The 17,322-nt window shown below is 36.8% G+C and overlaps 1 protein-coding gene across 1 annotated transcript in view; it reads left to right on the top strand.

Annotated features, from left to right (window-relative positions):
* The window catches only part of SIK2 (salt inducible kinase 2), a 121,306-nt gene that overhangs the window by 13,306 nt on the left and 90,678 nt on the right, over window positions 1–17,322 (top strand). The window contains exons 2-3 of the mRNA XM_012470542.2: window positions 668–784; window positions 4,959–5,022. Coding sequence (XP_012325965.2) covers window positions 668–784; window positions 4,959–5,022 — 181 coding nt within the window. The remainder of the gene's footprint in view (window positions 1–667; window positions 785–4,958; window positions 5,023–17,322) is intronic.

A 17,322-nucleotide genomic window follows, 5' to 3' on the forward strand; every position in this document is an offset into this window, starting at 1 on the left:
CTACAGGCACGTGCCACCATGCCCAGATAATTTTTGTACTTTTAGTAGAGACAGGGTTTCACCATGTTGGCCAGGATGATCTCAATTTCTTGACCTCGAGATCCGCCTGCCTTAGCCTCCCAAAGTGCTGGGAGTACTGGTGTAAGCCACCGTGCCTGGCTGAGTTTCAATATTTTATATTCAGCTTTTTGTCTGTATTCTTTGAAACTTATCACTTGCTTTTCTAGGAAAATAGTATTTCACTGCAACAGAAACTATCTTCTGAACTGTCTTCTACTTTGCTGATTATTTGCTTATAGGTATTTTACAGTGGGATGATAACTAGTTGATATAGCTCCTAATTTAATAAAATATTTTATTTTTTCAGTTTGTACAGGAGTAAAAAGACATTACCATAGTACTAAAAGAGAAACATGTTTTCTTAAAGTAACTTTGCAGAGTTATTCTTCATAGCACACTGAAGACACTGCCAAACAACATCTACTGCCTTACACGTGGTATTAGTTTAAGAAATATTTGTTGAATGAATGAGCATTGAATTTAAACTAGCTATCATCAGGGTCAGGAACCTACAGGTGAAATCTCATGTCACTTATTGACAGGATTCTTAACTAGAAAATGTTAACTTTTGTTTACTAATTGTATTTATTTGTGTTCTGGGATGCAGGTGGCAATAAAAATAATCGATAAGTCTCAGCTGGATGCAGTGAACCTTGAGAAAATCTACCGAGAAGTACAAATAATGAAACTGTTAGACCACCCTCACATAATCAAACTTTATCAGGTATGACTCAGCCTGACACTGTCTCCATTCATTCCACAAAATAGTTCTCTACTTTGTATCATGATTTTTCTTCTTAAATTTGTTTTTCTAATCACTGAAAGAAAATAAATTTGTGCTTTTTGTAACTGAGTACATCAGTTTTTCTATATTGTCTTTAAACTTAAAAATAATCCCAATACTTTGGGAGGCTGAGGAAGGAAGATTGCTTGAGACAAGCCTGGGCAACATGGTGAAACCCCATCTCTACCAAAAAAAAAAAATACACACACACACACACACATACACACACACGAGCCTGATGTGGTGGTGCACACCTGTAGTCCCAGCTACTTGGGAGGTTTAGGCAGGAAGATTGCTTGAGGTTGCAGTGAGCTATGATGATACCACTACACTTTAGCCTGGGTGAGAAAGTCAGACACTGTCTCTTAAAAAAAAAACGGAATTTGCAATTGTATATTTGTGATACCCTACATTTTAACTGCAGGGTTTTGGTGCTGCTGCCTAATGAGGATATGGCAGTTTGCTTATTTAAAAAGAATATGTTTTATGAAAATACAACGGCTAAACTAGTGTATTATTCAGTGGCATACTTTGTAATAGATAGGACTATATTTATTTAGTTATTTGGCTTATTTTAGTAGAGAAAATAAATTTTCTGTTTTTTAAAAAATCAACTTTGTTATAATAATTTTTGTAAAATGCACCATTTTAAGTGCAAGCCCTCAGGTTTTTTGTTGTTTTTCACAGCTTTAGGGGGTGCAAGTGCAGTTTCATTATGCAGCTATATTGCATGGTGGTGAAGTCTGGGCTTTTAGTGCACCCACCAACCATCCATGGTTTTTTAAAGGAGCATTTTTCTCAGATTTTTAAAGAGTAATTCATGTTTAAGAAGGATAATATAGTACAGAATATTGAAAAAAATGTATTTAACATGCAGAATTTTTCTGTTGAAAAACTCTTTTTAAACTGAAATGTTCTAGTATCCTGGCTCATGACTTTGATCTCCAGAGTGTGATGTGTACACTCATGGTATGCTGGACTCAGCCTGTACCGGCTTGTTGAGAGTTGATTGTTAAACTTTCAGAAGCTTTGCAAGCCAATTAACATGATGTTAGTAGCTCAGAATGCTCATTGGTGGGAATATTTACATCACAGTAATTGGCTTACCAATCAGGGCCTTTTTATTTTTTGTCAGAAAGCTGGTTTACTGGCACACCAGTATGTGCATTCAAATGGATTAGCACAAATGTCCTTGGGAGTATAAGAAGAAAATATTAAACCTCTAGTTATGTTTATTTTTTATATTTGTTTTCTTGTGTGTATTTTATAATATGCATAACATTTTACAGTGGCACATGTATGTAATGTGTGTGTAAATATACATGTGTCATCATATATGTCATGTGTGTATATATATACACATATATGTTTGGCAACTTTGTTTTTTATTTGTTTTGAGGTGGAGTCTCGCTCTGTCACCCTGGATGGGGTGCAGTGGTGGGATCTCGGCTCACTGCAACCTCCACCTCCCGAGTTCAAGCGACTTTCCTGTCTCAGCCTCCTGGATAGCTGGGACTACTGGTGCCTGCCACCACGCCCAGCTAATTTCTATATATTTAGTAGAGGTGGGGTTTCACCTTGTTGGTCAGGCTAGTCTCAAACTCCTGACCTCAGGTGATCTACGCACCTTGGCCTCCCAAAGTGCTTGGATTACAGACATGGGCCACCACGCTCAGCCGGCAGCTTTGTTTTCAATGGATTCCCATAGGAATCATGTTTATTGTATTTGATTTTTTTAGAGAGAGGGTTTCACTGTTGTTGCCTAGACTGGCCTTGAACTCCTGGGCTCAAAGGATCCCCCTGCTTCAGCTAGGACTACAAGTGTATGACAGCGTGCTTGGCTCTAAAGCAGCGGTCTCCAACTTTTTTGGCACCAGGGACAGATTTCGTGGAAGGCAATTTTTCTACCTCAGCATTAGATTCTCATAAGGAGTACAGATCCTAGATCCCTCACAAGTGCAGTTCACAACAGGGGTCACACTTTATGAGAATCTAATGCCACTGCTGATCTGACAGGAGACAGAGCTCAGATGGTAATCCGAGCAATGGGGAGTGACTATAAATACAGATGAAGCTTCACGGTGTGGCCTGGTTGGTAGCCCCTGCTGTAAACAACTTTTATTGAAAGAGATTTTCAATTTAAAAAATGTGAAGACCATTGGCTTATGATATGCCTCCTGAGAATGAGAGACTGTGATGTGCCATTCAAAGCATTTCCTAAAAATTCTAAAACTATAGTGGCCTCTTAGGTCAAATTTATATCAGATTAGCCCAGTGCAGTGACATGTAGTCCAAGCTACTAGGGAGGCTGAAGCAGGAGGATCTCTTGAGCCAAGGAATTCCAGGCTGTAGTACACCACGATTGCACCTGTGAATAGCTACTGTACTTCAGCCCAGATAACACAGAGATCCCATCTCTAAAAATAAATAAATAAATAATTCCGATTGCTTCTCCCTTTAAACTTCAAAATTATTACCAATTTTTTTTTTTTTTAGGGAAAAGGTTTTGCTCTGTCACCCATCCTGGGGTGAGGTGATACAATCATAGCTCACTGCACCTTCGAACTCATAGACTCAAGTGATCTTCCTGCCTCAGCCCCTCCCCAAGTAGCTGGAACTATAGGCACATGCCACTATACCTGGCTAATTTTTTTATATTTGCAGAGACAGGATCTCACTGTGTTGCCCAGGCTGTTCTCAAACTCCTGGGCTCAAGTGATCCTCCCACCTTGGCCTTCCAAAGTGCTGGGATTACAGGAATGAGCCACCCATGCCTAGACATTTTTTTTTAATCCTAAAGAAGATACTTCTAAGAAACTAATTACATTCTTCAAAGTCTCTGGTTAACCATAAACTAAACTGAGGATCAAACTAACATAATTCACGTAATAATTCTATCTGTTTGAGGGAACTAATTGGTTATAGTTGATATACTGATTTGTTTAGGCCCAAATTGTAAGTAGTTCTTAGTTTGCTGACCTCATGGAGAATAGTCTTAAACCTACATCTTAGAACAAAATTAATTTTCTTTCTTTCAGTAGATAGCAGTTAGAGTGTTACAGAGAAGCACTCTAAAAATTGTTCATCTTGAATCTAAACACTCTTTTTATTTATTTATATATATATATTTTTTTGAGACAGAGTTTTGCTCTATCACCCAGGCTAGAGTGCGATGGTGTCATCTCAGCTTACTACAACCACTGCCTCCTGGGTTCAAGTAATTATCCCACCTCAGCCTCCCAAGTAGCTGGGATCACAGACACATACTACCCCACCTGGCTAATTTTTGTATTTTTTAATAGAGACAGGGTTTCACCATGTTGGCCAGGCTGGTCTCAAACTCCTGACCTCAAGTGATCTGCCTGCCTTGGTCTCCCAAAGTTCTGGGATTATAGGCATGAGTCACCACACCCAGCCTTATTTTCTTTTTAAATGGATATCTATTTCGTGTAGTTTGAAAAATCAAATTTATGATGATGACACACTTCCTTCTGAATCTAGAAAAATGAATTTAAATAAAAAGTATTTAACAGTAGAGCTATGAATATGAAACTTTTGAACAATCTTTTTAAATTAGAGTACTTTGTAACAATATTAAAGTATAGTACAAGGAATGTCACATTGTGCCAGATTAGCTAGGCTACAGGTCAGGTGAACTAAATTATTCTATTCTTCTTTTAATCAGAATCTACCATGATAACAGAACTAGAAAAGTCAGTGAGGAGATGTTGAAAAGTTGATCTTCAAAACTCCTATTATCTATACTTATACTTCTCAAACTTTAATGTGCATAAAAATCACTGGGCAATTTTGTTAAAATGTGAATTCCAATTCAGTATGTCTGGGATGGGGCCTGGAATTCTGAATTTCTTACAGGTGGTTGAGTAGTGCTACTACTGCTGGTCCATGAACCACACTTACAAGAGCAAAGATCCCAATTTTTCACAAACTTATTAATCATAGGGATATTGTCAGGCTTATAAACTTAGCCATCTTCTGAATTGTTCATAACTGTGATTCTTTTATTAGTAGTTTCAATTAAGTAACTCCATAGAATATTGTGGAAAATTACAGTACATTTCTGTCAGACTAATATGGAATTATTTATCAATAGGTAATGGAGACCAAAAGTATGTTGTACCTTGTGACAGAATATGCCAAAAATGGAGAAATTTTTGGTAAGCTTTTTCCTTTAAATTTTCTATTAATTTGAAAAATTCACTAATCTGCATGAATAGGGTATTTTCTATTAATTTTCTGCTTATTTAAATGTTGGTAATATGAGTGAAAAAATTTTAAGTGTTAGAATAAAGTTTTCAGTAAGCTAAAATAGGAAATATAACTTATTTCCTTGTATTTATTATATTAAAGGTACTACTTAATTCTGTTGTCTCTGTTAGAGATTGGAGAATCAAGCATATGGAAGAACTTGTAGTCATATTGCAAAGGATATTTTCTTTCTTTTTATCATCCTTTTTACCTTTCTTTCCATAGGAAAGATTAGTCAGCAAATGTTTTTTAAGCTTCTACTATGTCCCATGCATTGTACTAGGTGTTAGGGATACTCTGGTGACCTAAATAGCACAATCTCTGTTATTGTGGATCTTACAGTTTAGTGAAGTATTTACTATAGCTGTAAGACTTCAGGCAAGTTACCAAACCACTCTGGGACTTGATTCTTTTATCTCTAATGAGAAAGTATTTGATTGGGTTTATGATTCATTCTAACTTTTAAAAAAATTTAAATATGCTATTCTAGCTTTCACCTAAAACATCTGTTTATTTTTACTGTGTGAAACCAGAGCACTGTAGTTACCTAAATCTTTTTGTTCTTAACTTAAAGTCCAAAAGTATTTTTTAAGCAGCTTTATTGAAGAATAATTCATGTGTAATAAACTGCACATATATAATGTGTACAATTTAGTGTTTTGACACACGTTTGTGAAACTATCACCACAATAAAAATATCCATCACTTCCAGAAGTTTCTTTGTGCCCTCTTTGTAACTCTCTTGTCCCATCTGACACCCTCACAACCACTGATCTGTTTTTTGTCACTGTGGATCAGTTTGTATCTTTTGGAGTTTTATATAAATGTAATTATATAGGATATATTCAAATGTAATCATACAGGATATATTCTTTTTTTTGGTTTAGCTTCTTTCCTTTAGTATAATTATTTTGGGATTCATCTATTTTATTGTGTATATCAACATATAATTTCTTTTTATTGCAAGTATTATATGAATATATCCCAATTTGCTTATTCATTCATTTATCTATTGATAGACATTTGGGTTGGTTTCAGTTTTTGGCTGTCATACATAAGTTACTATGAACATTCATATACAAGTGTACACAGTCTACCTTCAGGTAATACCACTTCACATATAATAGAACCTTGGCTAGGCGCGGTGGCTCATACCTGTAATCCCGGCACTTTGGGAGGCTAAGGTGGGTGGGTCACCTGAGGTCAGGAGTTCAAGACCAGCCTGGCCAACATGGTGAAACCCATCTGTACTAAAAATACAAAAATTAGCCAGGCATGGTGGTACATGCCTGTAATCCCAGCTACCAGGGAGGTTGAGGCAGGAGAGTCACTTGAACTTGGAGGCGGAGGTTGCAGTGAGCTGAGATCATGCCACTGCACTCCAGCCTGGGTAACAGAATGAGACTTCATCTCAATTGAAAAAACAAAAGAACTTTACATAAGTGTACTTCTCTTTTGCCCCTCTTGGCCTTTATGTTCTTGTTGTTATATTTTACTTATACCTATTTTATGAAACACAATACAGTGTTATTTTTCTTTAAACAATTATATTTTAAAGAGATTTCCATATTTTTTGAAAATCATCTATTTATCAGTGTAGCTACCTTTCAACAATAATCTTTTAAAGAAATTTCCATTTTTTTTGAAAGTTAAATCTATTTATCAATGTAGCTACTATTTCTACATTCCTACATATGTACACATTTTAATCTAATGTCATTTTCCTTTTGTCTGAAGGATTTTCTTTAGTGTTTCTTATAGCACAGATCTGCTAGTGATGAAATTTCAGCTTTTATATGTGTAAAGTAGTCTTTATGTTGTCTTTGTTTTTGAAAGGTATTTGTACTAGGTATAGAATTCTAGATGGACTTTTTTTCTTTCAGTACTTTAAAGATGTTGCTTTACTGTCTTCTCATTTGCACTGTTTCTGATAAAAATCTAATGTCATTTTTTTCTTTATTCCTATGTGCCTTTTTTCTCTGGCTGCTTTTTAGGTTTTCTATTTACCACTGGTTTCAACAATTTGATTATGATGTGCCTTTGTGTGGTTTTCTTCATGATTCTTATGTTTGGTGTTCATTGAGCTTCTCTGTGACTATACTGTTTTCATCAAATTTGGATATTTTTCAGCCATTATTTTCTAACTAATTTTTTTCTCTCTCTTTTCCACCCCTTTCTCTTTTCCTTCAGATAGTCCAGTCAAACATATATTAAACTGCTTGAAATTGCCCCACAACTCACTGATGCTCTTTTCCCTTTTTAAAAAATTCCTTTTCTTCTCTCTGTTTCATGTTGAGTAGTTGCTCTATGTCTTTAAATTCATGAATCTTTTCTTCTGCTATTAATCCCATCCAGTGTATTGGTCATCTCAAACATTGTAGTATTCTTTTCTATAAACTTGACTAGGACCATTTTTTATGCCTTCCATGTCTTTATTTAGCCTTTTAAACATCTGGAATCCAGTTATGATAAATGATAATTTTTAATATCCATGTCTGCTGATTTCCAGCATCTCTGTCAGTTCTGGGATTGGTTTTGATTGGTTGATGTTTCTCCTCAGTTTTGGTCACATTTTCCTGTTTATGTACATGTCTGATAGTCTTTGATTGGATGCTAGACATTGCCAGTTTTACCTTGAGCACCACATATTTTTTGGGTTACTTTAGGTTTTCTTTAGCTTTGTTCTGGGATGCAATTAAGTTACTTGGAGACAGTTTGATCCATTTGGGCCTTGCCTTCATGACTGAAACAGTTCTCAGTCTGGGTCTAGTTACTTCCCACTTCTGAGTACTCTACTCAATGCCCTATGAATTCTGAGTTTTTTGGCCTGACCAGAAGGAACAGGCACCATTCCTGGCTCTGTGTAAGCACTGGGCAGTGTTCTCTCTCAGCCTCTCAGATGGTTCTTTCTGGGGCCTCTCATGGTTTTCCCTCACACGTGAGCCTGTCAGCACTCTCTTTAGTGCTCAGGGGACGGATCCCTCTGCAGACCTTTGGAGTTCTCTCTGTGTGTAGCTCACTCTTCTTGGGGACTCTCGGTGTTATCTACTCAACTGAAAGATATTGCAGGGCCACACCTGGGTTTCCCCTCAGTATGCTGGGGAGTAGAGATTCTCTCAAGCCGTTAGTTGGAACATTCACGTGTCTCGCCTCATTTGTCACTTGTTTCTCAGGGATCACTCTCCTTTGCCTGATGTCCAGTGTCTTAAAACCACTCTCTCATGTATTTTGTATTGTTGTTGTTGTTGTTGTTGTTGTTGGGGATAGGAAGGTTGTTTCAGGCAAAAGGTTAAATCCATCTTCGCCAAAAGTAGAATTATTCAGTCCTTTCAAATTTGTTGTTAATTTAAAGTATTTTAAAGAGAACTATATACATGTTTATAGTTTTGAAAAATGCACTATTTGTAGTTGGATTCTAAATTAATAGTTCTGACTGAACTCATTGTATTTCAGAAAAGATGTCTGCTTCCCTCTTTTGCTTATTTTTTTTTAATGCTACTGCTTAATGAGCTTATTTTAATTCTCAAAATATTTGTCTCAGCTAGCACATCTTGACTGATGCTATAATAGACTGTTATGGGCCTTGAAGCTAAGCAAATCTGATTTACAATGCCAGCTGTACCGTATTAATTGTTACATTACTTTGAGCAGTTTCTTTCCTTTTCTTCCCTTTTTCCCCTTTATTCTTTTGTTATTTTTCTTGCCTTTTCTTTCCTGTTTCTTACATTCACTTATTCATTCATTCAGTCTTTCAAGAAATCTTTATTGAAAACCAACTACTTGTCACACACTGCTATGTAGTAAGAAAACTGCAATGAAGAAAATAGGCAAAAATCTCTACTCTTTTACATTCTAGTTTGGGAGAGAGAAACAAAATAGCTGAATTATGTAGTAGATTAGATAGTGATGAGTGCTGTGTAAATAATAAAGCAAGGCTGGTGGATTGGGAGGCATGGGAGTTGATTGCAACATTAAATACAGCAGTCAGAGAAGGCCTCGCTGGCATTTGAGCACAGACTTGAAAGCACAGTCATGTCAATAAGGAAGAATGGGGATTATCCAGGGAGAGGGAAGAATAAATGCAAATCTCTGAGGCAGCAGTGTGCTTGGTGTGTCCAAGGGGTAACAGGGGAGGCCAGTATGGCTCAAGAGGAACAAGCAAGAGAGAAGAGCAGGGAGGAAGAACAGTAGAAGAGAAGGTCAGAGGATAAATGGGAGGTGGAAGTGGGGCAGATTTGGGGGCTTTGCATAGGCCATTAGAAGGATTTTGGCTCTTTCTTTGAATAAAATTAGGGAACCATTTTCGGCCAGATTTCAGCAGAGAAGTGACTGCATCTAATGTAACATTTTAAAAGCATCACTCTGGCTGCTCTGTTGAGAATGGGAAAGGGTGGAAATAGGGAGACCAGGTAGGAAGCTGTTGGAGTAGTTCCAGTGAGGGATGATGACAGCCCAGACCAGGGTAGTAGCAATACAGGTAGTCGTAAGTGGTCAAACTCAGAATATATTTTGACTTATAATCAGTAGGACTTCTCGACAGATGGAGACTACTAAGTAGTAAGTATAATTATGGAAGAGGCCAGGGTCTGATCCCTGAGGCATTTAAACACTATAAGATTTGGAAAAGAGGAGAAAGTAGCAGAATAGACAGAGGAAAAGAAAACCAAGAGAATGTGGTGTCCTAGAAACCAAGTGAACAAAGTATTCTCAGAAGGTTAGAGTGAACATCTGTGACAAGTGATGCTGATAGATCAAGAATGATGAAGAATGACAATTGGCCTTTATATTCTGCAGTTTGGTAAGAGCAGTTTTGGTGGAGTGACTGGGGTAAAAGCTAGATTGAAGGGGGCTTACAGAGCAAACGAGAGAAGAAAAATGGAGAGAGCAAAATAGACAACCCTTTCAAGGAGTTCTGCTGCAAAAAGGGAAAAAAGAAATGAGGAGGTAGTTGGTAGAGACAAAGAGTTGAGAGAAGGATTTTTAAGTCTTTGCCCATTGGAACATCTTTAAAGCTTTGAACTGTAGTTTTAGAAGTAAAGTAGAAATAGCTGTTACATGTTAGGTATCATTTCTATGAAAATAGGATAATCTAAATTGCTCTTTCTTGCTAACACCTTTGAAACGAGTTTGGATTACATTGTTTTATATACATTGAGACATAACTTGGGGATTTTTAAATGTATAAGGTTTATATTTAATGTAAAATCTCTAGAGTAAATGTTCAATTTAAGTTCTGGAAAGAAGAATCTGATGTCGATAAAAAAGTTGGACTGTGAATGCTAGTTATCTGATTTTCCACTCTTGGGTACAGTTAAATTCTTGAGCACTGAAGATAATGAGTAATAGAATTTAATTTAAAAAGATCATGAAATCTTCAGATAGTCTTCACTAGTTTGAAAGGGAAGAATCTGAATTTAAAGGAGACGTGGAGATCATTTAGTGCAATTTATTTTTATTTGCCTTGACTTTGTCATACAGCTTGAAGCCCAGCAGAACTCATGGTCTTTTTTTTTTTACAAAATCATTTCTCTCTTTTCTCTTACTTGGCTTCATCATTTATAGAGTCATCTAAACTGGGAACCTTGATGTCAGTATTGATTCCTTTTCCTTCCTACCTGGATGAGGTTTTGAATCCTGCCTGTTCTACTTCCTAAGTATTTTTCCTACAAGTCCCCATCGCTCCATAACCACTGTCAACTCCTCACTCTTCCTTGTCTATATATTATATATCTCCTAACTGTTCTATTTTACATTGTCTTCAGAAGTATCTTTCTAAGTCACAAACATAATCATGGTGCTTATATTTATTTTCTGAGTTTTCTAGTAATGACCATTAATTATCAAAAAAAAGTAATTTTGAAAACAAGGTAATGACCGGCACACAGTTTTCAGTAGAAGGATTAATACTCAGTGTACTGTATTTTATTACCATGGGCCCTTAAACATCCCTTGCTCTTTATACTGGAAGATTCTTTATACTGCTCCATGCTTCAGAGCTGTTTTAATATCACACAGCAACCCTGTTTTAATTTTCCATGTGGTCAGTTAGAAGAGTTGGGCATTATGCTGAGAGATGAAGGTAGAAGAAAAAGAGATTGGTAGCCAAGAAAGGTAAGGATAAGGAATCCAACTAAGAAGGTGGGAGGCACAGGGAGCCTAGGAGAAAACTAAGCTGTAAATGGGCAAAAAAATTTTGACTATATGTGGAATATATAGGGAAGAAAAGACATAGTAAACTGTAGATTCAGGTAGGTACAAACACGGAACAGTCTGGTAGCCAGCCTGTTTCTGACATGAAGCCCATGAAGATATCAAAATAGAAATGAGAAGATTCAGTCCAAATAACATTAATCAAATAGTGAAAAATATGTACCTTAGACCCCTTATCAGATGGGACTTTCAGCAATTTCACTTATCTAAGGTCAACTGTGGCCTGAAAATATTAAAATATTTGTGAGAGAGATATCACATTCATATACCTTTTATTACAGTACATTTTTATAATTGTTCTATTTTAGTATTGTTGTTGTTAACCTCTTACTGTGCCTAATTTATAAATTAACTTTATCATAGGTTTGTTTATACAGGAGAAAACATAGTATATATAAGGTTTGGTACTATCTGTAGTTTCAGGCATCCACTGAGGGTATTAGAACATAGACCCTACACATAAGCGGGGACTGCTATATAAGATTTTAAGTGAATTGAGCCCAAACTCTTTTAAACCAATTGGAGACTTAGATGGAAAAAAACAAAACAAAACCTAGATAAACTAATGAACTTTGTATTTTGAACTATATATTAAGATTTGTCTTTCAGGTTTATAACTTCAGAGTCACTCTTTATTTAACTTTACAAGTATTCCTTTAGTGCTTACTCTGTGCTAGGAGGGTGTTAAGTTCCCAATTTTTTTTTTTTTTTCATTCTTAGTTTTGTATTTAGTTGGCCAGCAAATCATACTCTGTTCTTGCAAAATGACTTGAAATTAAAGCCTTCTGTTTCCCCAGTCATCACCCTTCTCTAGGCTTTCATCACTTCATGTCTGAATTAGCATATCCTTCATGTTTTACCATCCCCTCTTTCTTCTCTAGTCAAATACATTTTATGTAATTCCTGTTTAATCTTACTAAAATATTATTTTTTATATTATAAAGTTATAATATATATTGTTATATAGTATAATATTATATTATAAAGTTTACATTATAACTGTGTTGAATAACCTTCACTCACCTTCCTATTGCTTATTGGATAAAATCTAAACTCCTCAGTTTGCAAATAGGGTAGCTGCACTAAGTGAAAGGATGTGTCCAACTGTTCCTTGCATAGGTCTATTTATTTAATATTATCCTTAAGTATGGACAACCAAATTGCAGAGTATAGTACATGCTTCAGTATAAACCACCCCTCCTTCCTTTCTGCTTGTGTCTTTTGGGCTGTATCTATCTTCCAAGTTTTTGTTTTTTGTTTGTTTTGAGACGGAGTCTTGCTCTGCTGCCCAGGCTGGAGTGCAGTGGCGAGATCTTGGCTCACTGCAACCTCCGCCTCCCAGGTTTAAGCAATTCTCTGCCTCAGCCTCCCCAGTAGCTGGGATTACAGGTGCGTGCCACCATGCCCGGCTAATTTTTTTGTATTTTTAGTAGAGATGGGGTTTCACCATCTTGGCCAGGCTGGTCTTGAACTCCTGACCTCATGATACACCCACCTCAGCCTCCCAAAGTGCTGGGATTACAGGCATGAGCCACCGCCACCGGCCTCTTCCAAGTTTTTATTTTTGCAAAAGTTAAACATTTACGAATATTAGTTTAAGGAGTTAAATAATTGTGTAGAGTTTGTTACAGACAATATCAGTCCCCATTCTCCTGCCCCTCCTCCCCCATTTTCTCCTCTTTAGAGGCAACCACTTTCATATCTTTTTTTCTTTTTTGAGACAGGATCTCACTCTGTCACCCATTCTGGAGTGCAGTGGCACAGTCACAGCTCACTGCATCCTTGACTTCCTGGGCTCAAGCAATCCTCCTGCCCCAACCTCCTAAGTAGCTGGGACTACAAGTGTGTGCCACCACGCCAGGCCAATTTTTAAAATTTTTTTGTAGAGTTGGGGTCTTGCCATATTGTCCAGGCTGGTCTCCAACTCCTGGGCTCAAGCAATCCTCATACCTCAGCCTCCCAAAATGCTGAGATTACAGATGTAAGCCACTGCACCAGGCCTCTATTTTAGGCACAATCTCTTTTGGATTCTTCCCCATCCCTATATGTAAGAGGCATATTTTAGAGAGTTGTATAAAGACCAGCTGTGGGAAACCTTAAGTATTAGGAGTAGGAGAAAGGGTTAGGATCTTTGTTAGAGTGGCCATCTGTGAGCCAGGAAGTGATGATGTGTATAAGGGAGTTTTTTAGGAAGATAAATCCAGCAGTGGTGACAGCTGAATTAGAGGAGGAGAAAAGCCATTTAGGAGACTACTTTAATTGTTTAGATGTGAGAGGCTGAATGCTTGGGTTAAGATGTTGTCAGAATCATGAGAAAAGACTTTAAGCAAGAGCCATTTCTAATTCTAAAAATAACAACTACTATTATTTATTGAGCACTCTCTTTTTGTTGGGTACTGTCTAAAGTACTTGATTTATTTTTTAAATGCTTACAAAAAATTTATAAGGTAGGTACTGAAAGATTCAGTAGTTTGTCCAAAGTCACACAGCAAATAAACAACAGAGTTTGGATTTGAACTAGGCAATCCCAGAAACTGTACTGTTAGTGATTATACTTTAGCACCTGTCAAAAATTCCTGCTGAGTGTCAAGAAGCGAACACCAAGAGTTAGGATTTAAAACAAACATGATTGAAGTATATTGTGGTGTGGTTGACAGTAATGCCTAAGTCTGTTTTCAGAGTGAAACATGACAGATTAGGTTTTAAATATGGTTTGGAGATAATATCAGACAGTTAGTTTGTTACAGACATTTGACAGTTGAAAATATGGAAGCAAATGAAATTCAAAAGAGATTTAAATTCAACAGTAAAAAGACAACCCACTTTAGCAATGGAAAAAAGACTGGAACCAGACAAAAGATAAACAAATGGCCAATAAGCGCATGAAAAATTGCTCAACATTTTTAGTCATCAGAGAAATACAAGTTAAAAACCACAGAGAGACATCATTTCACATCAACTAGACGGATTAAAATTGAAAAAACTGACAATAATAAATGTTAGGCTGTGAAGCAACTAGAACTCTCATACATTGCTGGTAGGAATGTAAAATGGTACAACCACTTGGGAGCATTATTTGGCAGTATCTTACAAATTTAAACATGCATATACCCCATCACATGACAATTCTATTCCAGGTATTTACCCAAGAAAAATGAAAACAAGCATCCATAAAACAATTTTGATAAGAATATTCATAGCAGCCTTTTGTCACAATCACCCAAAGTAAGATCAACCCAAATGTCCATCAGTGGGAAAATCATAGTATAGTAATACAATGGAAGATGATTCAGCAGTAAAAAGGAAATGAACTATTTATGCATGCAACAACATGCATAAATGTTACAGACATTGTGCTAAGTAAAAGAAGCTGGACACAAAAAGTACAGACTACATACGATTCCATTTACATGAAGTTCTGTAACAGGCATCACTAGTGGATGGTAATAGTAGGTGGAAAGCTGTTGCCTCCAGAGAGAGGGGAGAATTGACTAGAAAGGGACAAGAGAGAACTACCTTGGGTGATGGAAATCGAAATGTTTTATTTTTGTTTTGAACGGTGGTCATACAGAATATGCAATTACCAGATCTCATATAGTTAACCATCTAAGATTTTGCATCTTATTATATATAAATCATACTTCAATAAATCCTTGTCGCTCTCAAAAAAAAAAGGAGATTTTAGTAATAGAAGTATAGATTTGAGGATTACCTGAGTAGAAGTGCTGAATGAAGCTGTAATTAATAGAGATTTCAGAATGAAGAAGGCTAAGAAGTGAGTTGGTTGCGAGTGGGCATTGGAAAGGAAAAGAAGTGAGTTGGTTATGTTTTTTATTAGAAGCAGGTGGAAAAAAGGAATTGGTGAAGTAGAAGAGTGTCTTGAGAAATATGGATAGTTTCTTGATTAACCAAAGGAGCATGGAGTGAAGTTGAGGGTATTTGGTCATTAAGAGATCACCAATCACTTCAAAAAAAGTACTTTTCAGTAAACTGGAAGCTACAACCAGATTTGAAGAGGTTAAACATACATGTGTGGTAAAGGGAGAAAGATAATATAAAACTACCTTTTGAAGTTTTCAAGGTGGAAAGAAGAAAAGGAAAGAATTGAGGGGTTATAGAGCCTACACAGGATTCAGTATTATGTAATGGTTTTGTTTGTGGTCTTGGTGTTTGAAGCAGCTAGAAAAGAAAAGAATGTAGGCAGGAAAAGAGATGGTGAAATAAGGTCCCAGAATAGACAAGAGACAGTGGGATTAAGGGCACAGAGCGAATGGTTAGTTAGAAGAGAGAAATTCCTCCTTCTCTGAAAATGTGTGCATTGGTGCAGTTATAATGATAATTAGAGATCATGCCAAGGATTTGGCTTACAGAGGCTTTTTGTGGTAAAATAGAAGGAAGATGAGTTTGTTGATAGAGGATAGAGATATTTCTTTCTGTAGTGTAGCTGATGAGGCATCAGAGAAAGAGCAGTACATTAGACAATGTAGTGGGAGAAAGGTTTAGAACAGCTGGCAGTACTCATGTGATTGTCAAGGGATGAATAAAAGGATCAATAATTAGCAGTGAGGGAGTTTATAGTAGACTCACAGTCAGCAGTGCTTTTCAATCCAAGGAGAAAAAGTAGACAATATGAGTGAATGGCCCAGGTTGAGGATTAGAATGGTGGAAGATCAAATGCATGTAAGAGTTGCTGTGGTCAGAGAGGTCGTTGTTGAAAGGGCTAATTGTGAGATCCGGGTTCAGGAGACAGATAAGTGAAGCAACAAAAAGGTCTTATGAGCTGAAATAATAGAACAGTAGAGAGACTGAAGAGGTTGAAGTACTTTAAGGGAACAACATTTATATATAAAAAAATAAAAATTCTAGCCTCGAGCCAGTGCATAACTCCCAGCAGCTTGCCGCTTTCAAATTCTCCTCTACTCTTGGCACAGTTGCCTTAACCATGCCCTGCTAATTCTGGGAAGGCCTTAGGTCTTTGCACTTTCCTCTTCTACTTCTTCTTGCATAGAGAGAGGTTTCCTGCGCCATCTGGTTTTCTTGCTCCATCTGACTAGGCTTACGCCAAAAGAGCAATTATGGTGGCATGCTGGGAATGCATCTACAGTGCGTGATTCATGCATTATTGGGCTCTGATGGTTATGCTTTATTTTTGTTTGGTTAATTATACCTCATTCCACAAATCGCATGTTCTCACTGATAGACGGGTGTTGAACAATGGGAACACATGGACACAGGGAGGGGAGCACTATACACTGGGGTCTGTTGGCGGGGAGTGGGGGGGACAGCGGGGGGTGGGGAGTTGGGGAGAGATAGCATGGGGAGAAATGCCACATATAGGTGAAGAGGAGGAGGGCAGCAAATCACACTGCCATGTATGCACCTATGCAACAATCTTGCATGTTTTTCACATGTACCCCAAAACCTAAAATGCAATAAAAAAAAAAGACTTTAAAAAAAATAAAAAAGAGTTGAAGTAGTTTCAGAGGAGAATAATACCCCCCAAATTCTAGAACATAAATAAGAAAGAATTGGATCAGAAAATATATATAAAAGCAGAAAACAGTTGTCAGTAGGAAAAAGGAACACAAATATGTAGGATATAAGGGCCTAAGAACTTCCCATTTGGCTCCAAGCTTTCTGACTGTCAAGATGAGTAGAAGTTACAGACTTTACAGAATTTTATCTAAAGTAAGAAAGGTACCTCTTCCTTAAAGAAAGCAAAACTTTTCTTAGTAAATTCTAGAATAAAATTTTTCTTTGGCATTTCTAATGAGAGGTACTTAGTAAGTCATCTTGTTAAAATAAAAATCTGATCCTATTAAATTTTTTTAGGGACTTCCCTTGCTTTTGGGATAAAATCCAGGATCCTTAACAAGGTTATCAAGGATCATTGCACTGTATACACCCTACCCTTAAAAATAATAGCAATAAAAAGATGATCATTTCTTGAACTCTTACCGTGTGTCAGGCATTGTGCCAAGTCCTGTACATAAACTTTA

The sequence above is a fragment of the Aotus nancymaae genome, unplaced genomic scaffold, assembly GCF_030222135.1.
Source record: "Aotus nancymaae isolate 86718 unplaced genomic scaffold, 86718_ANA_hifiasm-v0.15.2.pri h1tg000012l, whole genome shotgun sequence".
NCBI lineage: Eukaryota > Metazoa > Chordata > Mammalia > Primates > Aotidae > Aotus > Aotus nancymaae.